Below are 15,530 nucleotides of genomic sequence, written 5' to 3' on the forward strand. Positions count from 1 at the left end.
AATGTGATAAACCACATTAAAAAAAATGAAGAATAAAAATCATACAATCATCTCAATACATGCAGAAAAAGCATTTGACAAAATTCAACATCTTTTCATGATAAAAAAACTCTCAGCAGAGTGTGTTTAGGGGATACCTTAAGCTAAATAAAGGTCATTCATGAAAAATCCACATCATACATCATACTCAATGGCAAAAAAAACTAAGTTTTTTCTCTAACATCAGAAACAAGACAATAATGTCCATTCTTTTTATTCAACATAGTACTGGAAGTCCTAGTCACAGCAATTAGGCAAGAAAAAGAAATAAAATTCATCCAAATTGGTAAGGAACAAGTTAAACTGTCACTATTCAAAGATGGCATGATACTATACATAGAAAACCCTAAAGGGATGCCTGGGTGGCTCAGTGGCTGGGTACCTGCCTTCCACCCAGAGCATGGTCCTGAAGTCCCTGGATTGGGTCCCACATGGGACTCCCTGCATGGAGCCTGCTTCTACCTCTGCCTGTGTCTCTGCCTCTCTCTCTGTGTCTCTCATGAGTAAATAAGTAAAATCTTAAAAAAAAAAGAAAAGAAAAGAAAAAGAAAACCCTAAAGATCCCAACAAAAGCTATTATAATAAATGAATTCAGTAAAACTGCAGGATTTAAAATTAATACACAGAAAATAGTTGCCTTTCTGTACACTAATAATGAAATAGCAAAAAGAGAAAGAAAACAATCTCATCAATAATTGCACCAAAAAGAATAAAATGTCTAGGAATAAATTAAACCAAAGAGGTAAAAGACCCGTATTCTGAAACTATAATGATGATGAAAGAAATTGAAGAGGACTCAAACAAATGGAAAGATATCCCACAGTCCTGGACTGGAACCCCCATACTGTTAAAATGTCCATACTACCCAAAGCAATCTACAGATTTAATGCAATTTCTAACAAAATACCAACAACATTTTTCACAGAACTAGAACAACTAATTCTAAAATGTACCACAAAGAACCTCAAAAAGCCAAAGCAATCTTGAGAAAGGAGAACAAACATGGAGGTATCATAATCCCAGATCTCAAGATCTACTACAAAGCTATAGTAATCAAACCAGTTTGGCACTGGCACAAAAATAGACACATAGATCAATGAAACAGAGAGCCCTGAAATAAACCCATATCTATGTGGCCAATTAATCCATAGCAAAGGAGGTAAGAATATATAATGGGAAATACAGTCTTTTCAATAAATGGTACTGGGAAAACTAGACAGCTACATGCAAATGAATGAAACTGGACCACTTTCTTACACCATACACAAGCTCAAAATGAACTAAAGACCTAAATGTGAGCCCTGAACCCATAAAATTCCAAATGGTTGAAAAAAAGACAGTGATCTCTTGGACCCTTAGCAACATATTTATGGATATGTCTCCTGAGGCAAGGGAAACAAAAGTAAAAAATAAACTACTGAGACTACACAAAAATAATTTGCACAGCAAAGTAAATCATCAATAAAATGAAAGACAACCTAATGAATAGGAGAAGAGATTTGCAAATGATATATCTGGTAAAGGTTTGATATCCAAAACATATAAACTCATACAATTCAACACCAAAAAAACCACTCTGATTAAAAAATAAGCAAAGAATATGAATAGATATTTTTCCGAAGAAGACATAGATGACCAACAAATACATGAAAAGATGCTCATCACTCATCAAAAAGGAAATCCACAACAAAATCACAATATCACCTCATACCAGTGGAATTGCTAGTATCAAGAAGACAAGAAATAATAAGTGTTATGAGGAGAAAAGGGAATCCTTGTGCACTATTGACAGGAATGTAAATTAATGTAGCCACTCATATGGAAGTTCCTCATAAAATTAAAAGTAGAATTACCATATGATCAAGGAATTCCACTATTGAGTATTTACCCGAAGAAAATGAAAACATTAATTTGAAAAGATATGTTTCAAATTAAGATATGCACCTCTGTTTCAAAGAGGTGATCTTCACTTATCATTTCAAAGATATGCACCTCTGTTTATTGCAGCTTTACAACAATGAAGATGTATATATATTCACAACAGAATATTACTCAGCCATAAAAAAGAATGAGATTTTGCCATTTGTAATCACATGGACAGACCTAGAGGATATAATACTAAGTAAAATAAGTCAGACAGAGAAGGACAAATACCATATGATTCCACTAACATGTGGATTCTAAAAAACAAATGAATAAACAAAAACAAACAAGGGGCGCCTGACTGGTTTAGTTGGTAGAGCATGACTCTTGATCTCAGGGTCATGAGTTTGAGCCCCACATTGGGCAGAGTTTACTTAAAAAAATAAAAACAAAAACAAATACATAGAACAAACTGGTAGTTGCCTGAGGGGTTATGGAGGTGGTGGTGAAATACATTAAAGCAATTAACAGGTACAAATTTCCAACTATGAAATAAGTGATGGAGATGAAAAGTATAGCATAGGGAATACAGTCCGTAATATAACAATAATGTTGTATGGTGACAGATGGTGAGTACACTTACTGTGGTATGCACTGGGTAATGCAAAAAATTGTGGAATCAATAGGTTGTATACCCCCAAAAAGTGTTGTACACCTGAAACTAATATAACACTATATGCTAATTATACTTCAATAAAAAAAATTGAAGGATACCAAGCCTATAAAAATTTATTATAACATCACAACATATTAGAAAACTCTTTATAAAAATGTCTCCAGTAACACATTAATTATGTGATAATTTAAGATATTTTCAGAAAACACATTGTGTGAGTAGCATTTATATGATTTAATGCTTAAGAGTTTCAGAGATTAAGAATGAAAAGACAGTAAGCCACTATTAGTGCCCACACTGAGAATCAAAATGAAACCAGTTGCTTAAAAGTAAAAGCTTACCTGTTCGCTTATTTCTGTCCACATAACAATATTTTAACTCATAGTCTTGTAATAAATCGTGAACTTCCTAAGAGAGATAAAATATGAATTCAAATAAACACAAAATGCAGTTAGTGGATAATCCAGCTGTACTAGCCAATCATCACTGCCACCACCATCTGCCATGTAAAATACCTTTCATGGATCTCAATTCTTTAAGTTGAAGGCATTCCAAGCCCACTAAATAGGACATCAACTTACCTCTCCAAGTATATTTCCCAGTACAGAACCTGCACATAGATCACGTTTCTGCTCAATGGGTATTTGCTATCTGACCAGGATGTCATGCACAGCCCTCACTCCAAATCACTACTTATGCTGATACCTTGACCTTGCATGGAGCAAAGATACCACTAAGGCTCCTAAACTTCATCTGAAATCACATGCATCTTTTGAAATCCCAGCTCAAATATTCTTTCAAGAACTTTTTTTCCAATTTCTTTTTTTATGTATTTATTTATTTTGATTGAGAGAGCACGACCATGAACAGGGGGTGGGGGGAGAGGAAGAATCCTAAGCAGGGTCCACACTCAGCATGGAGCCCAACATCAGGTTTGATCTCATGACCCTAATATCATAACCTGAGCTGAAATAAGGGGTTGGTCACCCAACTAAATGAGCCACCAAAACACCATAAGTTTTTTCCAATTCTTTTCTGCAGGATGAGATATCACCTACTTCTACGCTAATAATGGTCATACTTCGTTTGTACTTGTCTTATGTCAATAGCATTAAACATTTCTCTTTGTATATATTGCACATACGGAGCTTTTAACAAGTAATACACTTATAGATGCTGAACCAGGAAAGAAAATAAATACAGGTAGACTGCAGGGGCACCTGGGTGGCTCATCAATTAACTGTCCAAATTGTAATTTCAACTAGGGCCATGATCTCAGGGTTGTGAGACTGAGCCCCATGTGGGGCTCTGCATGCTGAGCATGGAGCCTGCTTGAGATTCTCTTTCTCTCTCTCCTCTCAAAAAAAAAAAAAAAAAAGACTACAGGTAGACTGCAGATCCAGAGATTCCTGGGTATGAAAACAATAACCACCACCAAGGTATATATGTAATTCAATTCATTTCCCCTTTGCTCCCCAAAATGGTGAAACTGACTTTCTGGTTCATTCTGTTTCCAGTATTAATCCGGTCTGACATGGTTTCTTCTGGTATAATTTTCACCCACCTAGGGTCCTGAAAAAGCAGATTTCTATTCCTAATCCTTCCTGTTAAAATGATAATACTTGAGTACAGGAACTATATTTCATATATCTGTATACTACTCTGTTATTTTGCAAATGCTAGGCACTCAAATACAAAGTGAATACAATTATTTTGCCATTGAATTTGGCCTTGGAAAATTTATTCATAATATACAACAGACAGAATTTTCTAAAGGAAATGGACTATCATGTACATGGGCATATTGATCCTAGATTGGAGAGTTATAGCCAACCTGCTCTACTTGCATATGAATAAATTAAACATACACAAGCTAGTATATTAAGCTAGTATATTAAGTTCACAATAGAAACTAACTCAATAATAATTTTTATTATTGCCATTGTTATAGTTAGCTTTCACTTAGCTTCTACTAGGTACCAAAGCACTGAACTCACTGCTTTTATTAAAAATCAAGAAACCAGCCTGACACTGAAAAGTGCATGCTCTTGACTCTTGGTCTCAGGGTTGTGAGTTCAAGCCCCATGTTGGGTTTAGAGATTACTTAAATAAATAAATAAACTTTAAAAAAAATTTTTTTAAAGGTGGAAGCACCTAGATGGTTCAGTCAAGAGCATGTGATGACTCTTGATCTTGGGGTGTAAGTTAGAACCTTATATTGGTTATGGAGATTACCTGAAAATATGTTTTAAAAACTTTATAGAAAAATAAATAAATAAAGGAAACCACAGCAAAACAAAATCAAGTAATTTGCCAAAGTCATATACTTAGTGACTTGCTGAGTAGAGATTCACCCATCAGTCTGGATCCTGCGACCACACCGTTAACCTCTATACTATACTACCATAATCCTTCCAGAATCAACTAACAATAGTACACTACCATTAACAGTCACAAAAACAATATCATTAGTGCCCTAATAAGTGATCACATAGAAATGGGAAATAAATAAGCTGACAGTTACAAGATGAGACATATTTTCCCTAAAAGAAAAATATGCATGGGGGAAAAGAATGATATAATAGGCAAAGTATAAAAACATAATGTTAGATGAAAAAAAAAATCACCTATGATAAGTAATAAAAGAAAGGTAAAGTTGATAATTTAGTATTATTAGTCAATATTAGATATGTTTTAACATACATATACTACCAATTTTGTAAGATATGGTTTGATGAATTATATAGGAATAGCATCACTATACAGATTAGTTTACATCTTACTATGGAAATTTTTTTTATCTTGTAGGCTTCAATGTTTCCTTGGACTTAAAACATACAGTGTATTCATTAAGAAAATATAATTCTCTCAATAACATGGCATATACATCTCACCAACCAGCTAATTTAATCCTTAATATAGAAGATGGCACCATTTTGTTTGAAGGGATCCAGTGTATGCTTTTAGTTGCACAGACTCTAATCTCTCATTTCACTAGTTAACAGCTGTTAAATGCCAGATAAAGAAAACATGACACTGCTCTTCACATTATCAAGTATCTGTAAACAAATGACATGTTATGCTACTCATTCAGCTGAGAGGATTACCTGAGAGAGATCTTATGTATTCAAAGATCCATTTGGCACCTTAAAAATTGTTTTTAAAATACCTCTATTTCAAATTGTAGCTTTTCTATGTAACAGATGTGGGATACCGAATTTGCCAGCTGGGAAACCTTACAAAGCTTCTTGCAAAGAAAAAAAAAACAATTATTTTCCTCCATGCCTTGGTTGTTCCGACCCAGGCAAAAGTGGGTCACCCCTCAATTTGAGCCTCGGTAAGTTGGCCAAATTAAAAACTTAAAACCTGAAAGAGAGCCCTATATCATTTGCCAGAATTCTACAATGCTCCGCCACACAGAACCCAAACAACTAAAATTACATCTTTCTATTCTGATCTAGCTTTATGACATTTCTATTAACTTACAAGTTAATTTTAAGGAATGAAGTAGCACCCTGTGACCATGAATACCAGTTACAAATTTCTTACAGTAGATGAGTTCATCAAACTAACAGCTTTAGCAATCTATTTCCAGACCATGTTCATTATTACTCCCTGGAATTAAATGAAAAGTTTTGCACATATGAAATATTTCCTAAGGAGAGAATCAACAGCCACAATGAAACCCAGCCTTAGTTTTAAACCTAAATCATGCAGTCTTCTAAGCCCTTCTCTGGCTTTTATGAATTTCTTTTTCCTAAGAAAGACTTTCACAGATTAAAGCACTCTAAGTTTCAAATTCTGCTTTTTTGAGGGAAAAAGAAACAAATGTTTTTGCTAATTATCCTTTATATTTTTAAGTGATTTGATAATATGGAAAAATTACCTGTAACATACTAAGTTATGAGTTATAATAATGAAAGAAGCACCCAGGAACTCACCACCAAACCTAAAGACTAGAACATTAGCAACACTGTTCCACTGACTTCTACATCCTTTGCTAGCCCATCCTGCCCCTTTCATCCATAGCTGGAGCTCCTAATGTAGGTATGTATTCCCAAATGATATGGGGACTTATTTTACTTGTTTCTGAGCTTTAGAGAAATGGTACTATGCTATTTTTAATCTCCTGTGCCTTGCCTATTTATCTATTTATTTATTTTTGGTACCTTGCTTTATAAACTCAATATAAATGTTCCAAAAATTCACTCATATTCCACTGGTCATTCATTTATTCACTACCATTTGATATTCCATTCTATGCCTATAGTAAGACTTATGTATCCATTTTTCTACCAGCGGATATTTGGTTTGTTTCTAGGTTGTTGTTTTGCTACTTACATATTTTTAACTACTACCACATTCTTATATATTTTACGCATTTCCTGGTGTTCATGTACAAGTTTTTGAAAGAATGAAATTTCTAGGCTACACACATACAAATGTATGTAAGAAAGTGCCAATTGTTTGCGGGAATGATTGTAGTTTACATTCCCATAGGAATACATTAGAGTCCCACTGATTACATTACCATTACATACAATGCGTGGTGTTACCAGATACTTGACTTTTGTCAATTTAGTTGATATAAAATTGTACTTTACTGTGATCTTAATTTGCATTTCCTTGATTAGTAAAGGTAGGGCATTGTGATGATTAGTTTTGTGTCAACTTGGCTATAGTATTCAGTTATTCCATTAGACATTAATCTAAGTGTTACTGTGAAGGATTCTGTAGATGTGGTTGGTATCTACAACCAATTTATAGACATTATCTTATTCAATCCTATTTAGCCCAAATGAGCTGGATTTTATCATTCAAATTTTATTTATTTACTTATTTTTTAGAATGGGAAAAATTAGGAGGGGGGCAGGGGAAAGAGGGAGAGAGAGAGAATCTCAAGCAGGTTCCATGCCCAGCATGGAGCCCAATGCATGGCTCATCTCATAACCTTGAGGTCATGACCTGAGCTGAAATCAAGAGTCAGACACTTAACTGACTGAGCCACCCAGGTGCCCCTATATCCAGATTTTATTTTTTAAAAAATTTTTTTAAAATTATTATTCATGAGACACAGAGAGAGAGAGAGAGGGGCAGAGACATAGGCAGAGGGAGAAGGAGGCTCCATGCAGGGAGCCTGACATGGGAGTCGATCCCGTGACTCCAGGATCACGCCCTGAGCCAAAGGCAGATGCTCAACTACTGAGCCACCCAGGCATCCCTATATCCAGATCTTTTTTATTTTTTTTATTTTTTTTTTATTTTTTAATTTTTTATTTATTTATGATAGTCACAGAGAGAGAGAGAGAGGCAGAGACACAGGCGGAGGGAGAAGCAGGCTCCATGCACCGGGAGCCTGACGTGGGATTCGATCCCGGTTCTCCAGGATCGCGCCCTGGGCCAAAGGCAGGCGCCAAACCGCTGCGCCACCCAGGGATCCCCCTATATCCAGATCTTAAAGATAAGGACACTGAGCCCTAGGAAAGTCTACTGACTGGCAGTAGAGATAGTATGTGATGGATCTGGTATTCGAACCCAAGCTAGCAGACTCCAGAACAAACACAGTGAACTACTATGCTATATTGTAGCTTATGTATCAGCAGTGCAAAAATAAAGTCTATGAAATATTCATTCCCATCACATTCCTAAAGCTTAATGCATCATTGACCTCCTAACCTTGGAATGAGGATCAGGCCAAAAACAAGGTTTGAAAGACACAAAACCAACAGTTTTACTTTCTGACAGCTAGAAATCAGATTGCAACACTCACTTGCTTAAATATTTCATGGATCCTCATTTCCCTTAAAATAAAATCTGAACTCCCTAACATGGCTTATAAACTTTTAGTCATCTTCACATGACCTTTTTTTCAGTGCATACACATACTCAGGGCAGGCAACACTAGGCACACAGCACACACTGAGCTTTTCAATGTCTCTTTGTGAGGGTACTCCCACTGGCATCAGGGCCCCACCCTTAGGAACTTGTTTAATTTTAATTACTTCCACAGAAGCCCCATCTCCAAATATGGCCACACTGGGCATTAGGTCTTCAACATACGAGTTTAGAGAAACACAAACATTCAGTTCATAATAGGTGCTATCATGAAATGGCTGATTCCAGGGCTAGAGCACAGAAGATGCAAAACAAGCTGCAACATCTTAATGTTAAAAGCAAAGGAAGTATTCAGCAAATGGTGGGGACACATCCAAAGGACATCAGACCCTTCCCTAAGTGTGTGCTGGAATTAGTGGCTTGTTTCCGAGGAATCATGAATAGAAAAAGTGGTATCTTTATAGGAGTGATGGAGCAGACAGCGCCTTAAGTAAATGATCAAGATTAACATCATTGATAGTAAGTCATGCTTCCCCTGAAATGATGTGATCAGAAGTGTACTTCACCTCTGTGGAATTCTTACCAAAATTCCATAACCCTAATCTCTCATGAGAAAAACATACAAACCCAAATCGAGGGCATTCTAAAAAAGATATCTGACCAAAACTGTCAAGGTCATATAAAACAGGGAAGACTGGAGTACCTGGGTGGCTCAGTCAGTTAAGCATCTGACTCCTGATTTCAGTTCAAGTCATGATCTCAGGGTCATGAGACTGAGCCTTGCATCAGGCTCTGCACTCAGCACGGATACCACTTGTCCCTCTCCCTCTGTTCCTTCCCCCGCTTGTTTTCTCTCTCTCTCTCTCTCTCTCTCTCTCTCTCACACACACACACACTCTCACTCTCTTAAGTAAGTAAATAAAATCTTACAAAAAAGAACAACAAGGAAAGACTGAGAAACTTGTGCAGAATGGAGACTAATGACACATAATGTGGCACCCCTGCATTGGATCCTGGAATGGAAAAAGGACATAAGTGAGAAAACTAATGAAATCAAAAGTCTGAAGTTCAGTTAATAATAATGTGCCCATGCTAAAGTCTTAGTCCTAATAAACCTTGAGTATTTAAGATGTAACATGAATAGACAGTGGGTAAAGAATATATGGGAACTTTGTGCTACCTTTGCGATTTTTTTCTGTAAATCCAAAATTATTGCAAAATAAAAGATTTAAAAGAGGACATAGGAGCCAGCCTGAGGAAGCTCCCATTGCCCAAATCTAAAACAAATGAAGCATGAAAATAAGTAATCATATTAATGAAGTATAACCCATTGAGCAGCATAGGAACCCATGAGCCTATTTTTAGTATAAATTAGTAAATAAATTGAACACTTGAAAGGGAATAGAATATTCACAGTCTTAATTAAAGTATCCCCCTTCAAAATCCTTATTAGTTACAAAGGGGAAGAATTTTGCATGGAGAAGCCTGGCAAATACTACTTTATTAAAAAATCAATCAAAATGTGATATTCTTGCTAAGGAGACCTAACTTGAATCTAATCATGGAGAAACATGAGACAATCCCAAATTGAAGGACATTCTACAAAATAACTGGCCTATCATCCTCAAAAGGGTCAAGGTCCTAAAAGTCAAGCAAAGACTGAGGACTTTTTCCAGACTAAAGATTAAAAAGAGAGGATCCTTGGGTGGCTCAGCAGTTTGGCACCTGCCTTTGGCCCAGGGTGCGGTCCTGGAGCCCTGGGATCGAGTCCCATGTCGGGCTCCCAGCATGGAGCCTGCTTCTCCTTCCTCCTGTGTCTCTGCCTCTCTCTCTCTCTCTCTCTCTATCATAAATAAATAAATAAATAAATAAATAAATAAATAAATAAATAAATCAATCTTTAAAAAAAAAAAAGATTAAAAAGACACAATACCTAATTCTGAACTGGATCCTTTCACTATGAAAGACATCAGTGGGACAACCAATAAAACTTAACTTGTGATCCAAGGATTAGGTGGCAGGTATTCTGATTTTGGTGTGATGTGGCTCTGCTAGAGAATGTCCAAATTTGTAGGAAATACACAATAAAGTACTCAGGGTGATAAAGTGTCATGTTAGTATTCACTCTTGAACAGCTGAGGGGAGAAAGTTCTTTGTATTATATTTTTCTGTATGTTTAAGATTATCTCAAAATTTAAAACTTCCCAGATTCGCATGTTCTTGTTTATTGCCATTACCTTTACTCTAGATCAGGCTGTAAAAAGCCCACAGGGTTGAAAGTCAGAGTCTTGGAGACTCACCTGGAATTAAGAGTAAGCAGTTACACTTGTGGGTAATAGAAAAATCCAAAGTCCAGGAAATAAAAGCAGGCTGGGAGCTGAGAGCAGATAATCACAGTAGGGGTTCAGGGGCAAAAATATAAAACCAAATTGTCTAGGGTCAGAAGGGTTGGATGGGTCATGGGATCAGGCAAGGTAGCAGGATGAGAGGCAACATTTACATACAAATACAGGCATAAACAAATTCAATGAAATCTAACGCTGTTTAGGCATTCAGGTGGTAACAAACATGTAACAGAAAGCTTCAAACACAATGTACAAGCATACAGAAGTAAGAAATAAGTCCACACACCCAAAGATAATGATGGTAAGTAAGCACAAAATTAAGCACTAAATGCCTATAAAACAAGTTTAGGGGCTCACCAGTTAGGGACTCAAAATCTAACAGAAGAAACTTTTTTCTTTTAAAGATTTTATTTATTTATTTGACAGAGAGAGCCAGAGAGGACACATGGGGGGGGGGGGGGGAACTGCAGAGGGAGAGGGAGAAACAGGCTTCCCCGCTGAGCAGGATACCTGACACAGGCCTAGATCCCAGGACCATAAGGCAGACGTTTAACCTACTGAGCCACTCGGGTACCCCAGAAACTTTTTTCCTATCAATAAATACTTATGTGAAGAACACTGAACAGCACATCAGTCTTCTTGTGTTTTAAAGAGAAACAATCTTTGACGTTTAATAAATGTTGGGGGGAAATAATACACTTCAATTCCTTGTAAAGGCCCGGAATAGTACCTAAAAATGTCAATTGGTACTGCTGAGTGACCAGAGAACAATGAGCTTTTACATCAAACATGAAGCAACACAGTTGACTCTTTTAAAGAAAGAAAATTAAGGAGCCTAATTGATATTCTTGCCCAAGAAGGAGGATTAACCCACCTTTGCATAAATGTGGGCCACAGCAGTTTCTGAAGAAAACTCTTCAAGAAGCAGCTCTGGATCTGCTCAAGTGGTCCATATTTAGGTGAAGTCGCCAAAACATGATCAAATTATATTAGCCTAGACTGGGTCTAAACTCCCCAGTGAGATCAGGCATAAGTTACAAGAGATCTGTAATCCCCTGATTACGTGCAAATTTCTGAGTGTCTATGAATATTAGCACTTTCCTAGAGAGAGGGTTTATTGCTTTCAACCTACTCATAAGCCATAAGGAGTTGACTGAATTATTATAAGTAAATGGAGTAGCATCACTACCAAAAAAGCTAGCATGATCTCACAATGCAAAATTTTCTCATTTTGCAAATCAATCCTGGGGGCTTCGGGGTGTCAGACATATTAAAAGAAGTCTAACATTTTAGAACAACATAGGTGGGCAGTCCCCTTCTGTTTTAAATTTCCTTTGGAACAATGAGTCAGGTTCTAGGTGAAGTATTTGTGATATAAAGTAAATATATTACACAATCCCTGTCCTTTAAAACACATTACAATGTGTGCAGAGAGGAATTACAATTATAATACAGTGTAGGAAAAGAATATGAGCTGTGGAACCAGATATTAGTCTTTTCCACTTTATGGCTAATTAGTTGAATGACCTTGGGCAAACTTCTTGGTATTAACTTTGCATTTGTTTCCCTAGCAGTAAAATGGGAATGAGGAAGTTTGATCTTACAGTCTTGAAGTGAGGATTAAGTACAATGTAAACAAATGTAAAAAAAAAAAAAAAAAAAAAGCATACAGTGTCTGGCAATAATAATAGGTACCCAATAAACAAAATTTGTTATTGTTGCTATAGATATCCAGAGGAAAGAAAAATTTGTTCTGGCAGGGGGATTACAGGAAGAGCTCAATTAGACAACCATGGTCCTGTTTTAGGAGATACAATGACAAAGTGGTTAGTGGTGTGTGTCCAGGGAGAAAAAAAGAAGACGGTGAGGAAATTTGGACTTACATCCTATAAATTACTGGTTTGAAGGAACTGAAGTTGTAAGTTAAAAAACAATACCATAAATTCTATGGGAAGAGAGAAGCTAGATCTAGAAATCAAAATTCCAGGATAATTTTTTATATTCAGTATAAATAAAACATTTATAACCAAGCTGTCTGAAGACAGAGTAGGATACCTAACCAAGCAGTTATGCCTGAAAGTAAAGGTGTTAAAAGTGTGCAAGATTCCATGTGTCAAGAACTCTAAATTTGATTTATATAGTAAGCAAAAGAGTTAAAATGTCTTCTACCATCCTTTCCAATACTGAAATTTTATGGGTTTGTTTTTTTTTTTTATAAATTTTTTTAAATTTTTTTTTTATTTTTATTTATTTATGATAGTCACAGAGAGAGAGAGAGAGAGGCAGAGACACAGGCAGAGGGAGAAACAGGCTCCATGCACCGGGAACCCGACATGGGATTCGATCCCGGGTCTCCAGGATCGCGCCCTGGGTCAAAGGCAGGCGCCAAACCGCTGCGCCACCCAGGGATCCCTGGGTTTTTTTTTTTTAATTAAAATTCTGTATTAGTTAGGGTACTATTGGTTGGTATACATGTAAGACCCAACTTGAAGTCCATGAAATAAGAATTTAGTGGCTTGCATAACCATGAAATCCAGAGGTAAGTTTCAGATATAGTTTGATCAGGGCTCCTCTACCTTTTTCTCCTTCAGGTCAGTCCTCCTCTGTCCTCAGACTGCCAGCTGTAATCAGGGCAATATGTCTCTGCATCCTTATCCAATGGGATGAAAGACAATCTCCTACCTTAACAAGCAAACAAAAGCCCTAGCCATTTTAGTATATCGGGTTGTAACAATCACAATGGCCAAGGGGCCGGGATATACAGATTGGCTTAGGGCCAGGTTATTGCCCATGCTTTAACCAATTCTAATGTCGAAAGGGAAGAACACTGTTTGTTGGTTTATGTCACCCAAACAGATAGGAGTAATCTGTCAAATCAACCCAAACCATAGAAGTTGATAAATAATGAGGGATGAGTAGAGCCTCCAAGGAAAATCTGGGTGCTATTAGGAAGGACAAGAGATAGGCGACAGCATTGGGTTCTCACCAAGAAACATATGGCAGACTCAAAAACTAAGTAATTGCAGAGGATTTTTTTTTTTTTAAGAAGACTATCTACAAAGACTTATAAAAAGCCTTTGGTTAGCAACAGTCCCTTATAACCTCTGAGCCTAAGGAGGCAAGGGTAATGACTACAAACAACCCCAAGAGCTTAATTGCATGGAGAGCAGCACTGGAAAGAACTGTGACCTTTGAAAGAATTAACAGCCAACCCAAGGTATCCCAGGAGAAAGGAAGCTGAGTGAATAAGTACTCCAATCTATCTCGCCTCCACCTTTAGATCTCCTACTGGTGGCTCTAGCCAAATGCAACCAGAAACCAGAGCGAGATAAGCCTCCCAGGACACAGAGCAGGTAAGAAGGATAGAGTCAGATGTGGAGGAACAAAATGAAAGATATTTGGCACGGCAACCAAGGACAATCATCTGCAGAGAATTATAAGCCAAAATATACAGATCAGTGCTCTGACTTTCCCACTCCTTACTTTTACCCCTCTTGATGCATACCATCCCCTTAGAGTACGGCAATTACCTCTCTAAGCAAATGAAATACAAATAGAGCCAAGGTTTCAGATAAACAAGTATAGAATATTGAAATGTATAGATAACTATGGTTAATCTACATTTTAATATTCCTTTACCTGCCTGTTTGAGCTGGTCTAAGTGGAGCTAAGCATAAAACTCTCTACCCACAAGAGAGAAATGGGCTCTGGTAGCTCCTAAGGACCAGAGGTTATAATGTAGGGAAGGTACGTGCAAATAGAAGTAGGAAGGGACAAAACTCGGAGTGAAACGGACCCCTTTCAGCAACAGCCTTTTATCAGAGATGATTTATTGCTTCCCCGATGTTCAGAATCTTGTTTATTTAAAGAGCAATTGCCTTAAATACAGCTCTTTTTGAGCACTGACAAGGCACAGGTGCACTCATCAATGATTTGAAGCTGGGAGAGTCTCTGTTCCTGCACAAAGCTGTTTAGAGCTTATTGTACCATTTAGAGTAATCTTAAACTTTAGGAGCATCATAGCTTAAATCATTGTTAAAATGCTAGTGAACAACACTAAATCACATTTAGCATATTCTTCTATGGGAAAACATGTTACTAGCCAAAAAATAATTTATAAGAATAATTCCAAAAAAAAAAAAAAAGAATAATTCCTATTCATTAATCAGGAAATGGCCTATAAATCACCTGAGACTTCTTTGGACTGCTTGTTAACACACAGCATTGTGATGCTGACCACAAAGTACTGCTCTTCTTGAAAATGTTTTCAGAACAGAGAACAAGCATTGCTGAAACACTTTTCAAGAATTCCTGCCAAGACTAGAAACTTACTGAGCCAGTAGTGACCGGGAAATCTAGAAGATGTTCCTCTAGCAGCTTTCAGTGTCCTTGCTACACTGGGAACAGCATAAGACATGCAGAAAAGGGGTAGAACTCATCATGAAATTGATTAACTACATTAGAAAATAACTTTTATGTCATGTAAACTACACTGTGAAAAGTAACTTTTGGAAGTAAAATGGCATTCTTGATGAGAAAAAGAATAGGGACACTTGGGTGGCTCAGCAGTTGAGCGTCTGCCTTGGGCTCAGGGTGTGATCCCAGAGTACAGGATCGAGTCCCTCATCGGGCTCCCTGCATGGAGCCTGCTTCTCCCTCTGCCTGTGTCTCTGCCTCTCTCTCTCCATGCCTCTCATGAATAAATAAAATCTTAAAAAAAAAAAAAAAAGAAGAAGAAGAAGAATTATTTCGGGATGCCTGGGTGGTTCAGC

The 15,530-nt window shown here is 37.0% G+C and overlaps 1 protein-coding gene across 2 annotated transcripts in view; it reads right to left on the minus strand.

The window, feature by feature from the left end:
* Positions 1-15,530, minus strand: part of RAVER2 (ribonucleoprotein, PTB binding 2) — an 86,871-nt gene that overhangs the window by 64,919 nt on the left and 6,422 nt on the right. For both annotated transcript variants that reach the window (XM_041769967.1, XM_041769966.1), the window contains exon 2: positions 2,920-2,986. In XM_041769967.1, the coding sequence (XP_041625901.1) occupies positions 2,920-2,986 (67 nt within the window). The remainder of the gene's footprint in view (positions 1-2,919; positions 2,987-15,530) is intronic.

The sequence above is a fragment of the Vulpes lagopus genome, chromosome 10, assembly GCF_018345385.1.
Source record: "Vulpes lagopus strain Blue_001 chromosome 10, ASM1834538v1, whole genome shotgun sequence".
Classification (NCBI taxonomy): domain Eukaryota; kingdom Metazoa; phylum Chordata; class Mammalia; order Carnivora; family Canidae; genus Vulpes; species Vulpes lagopus.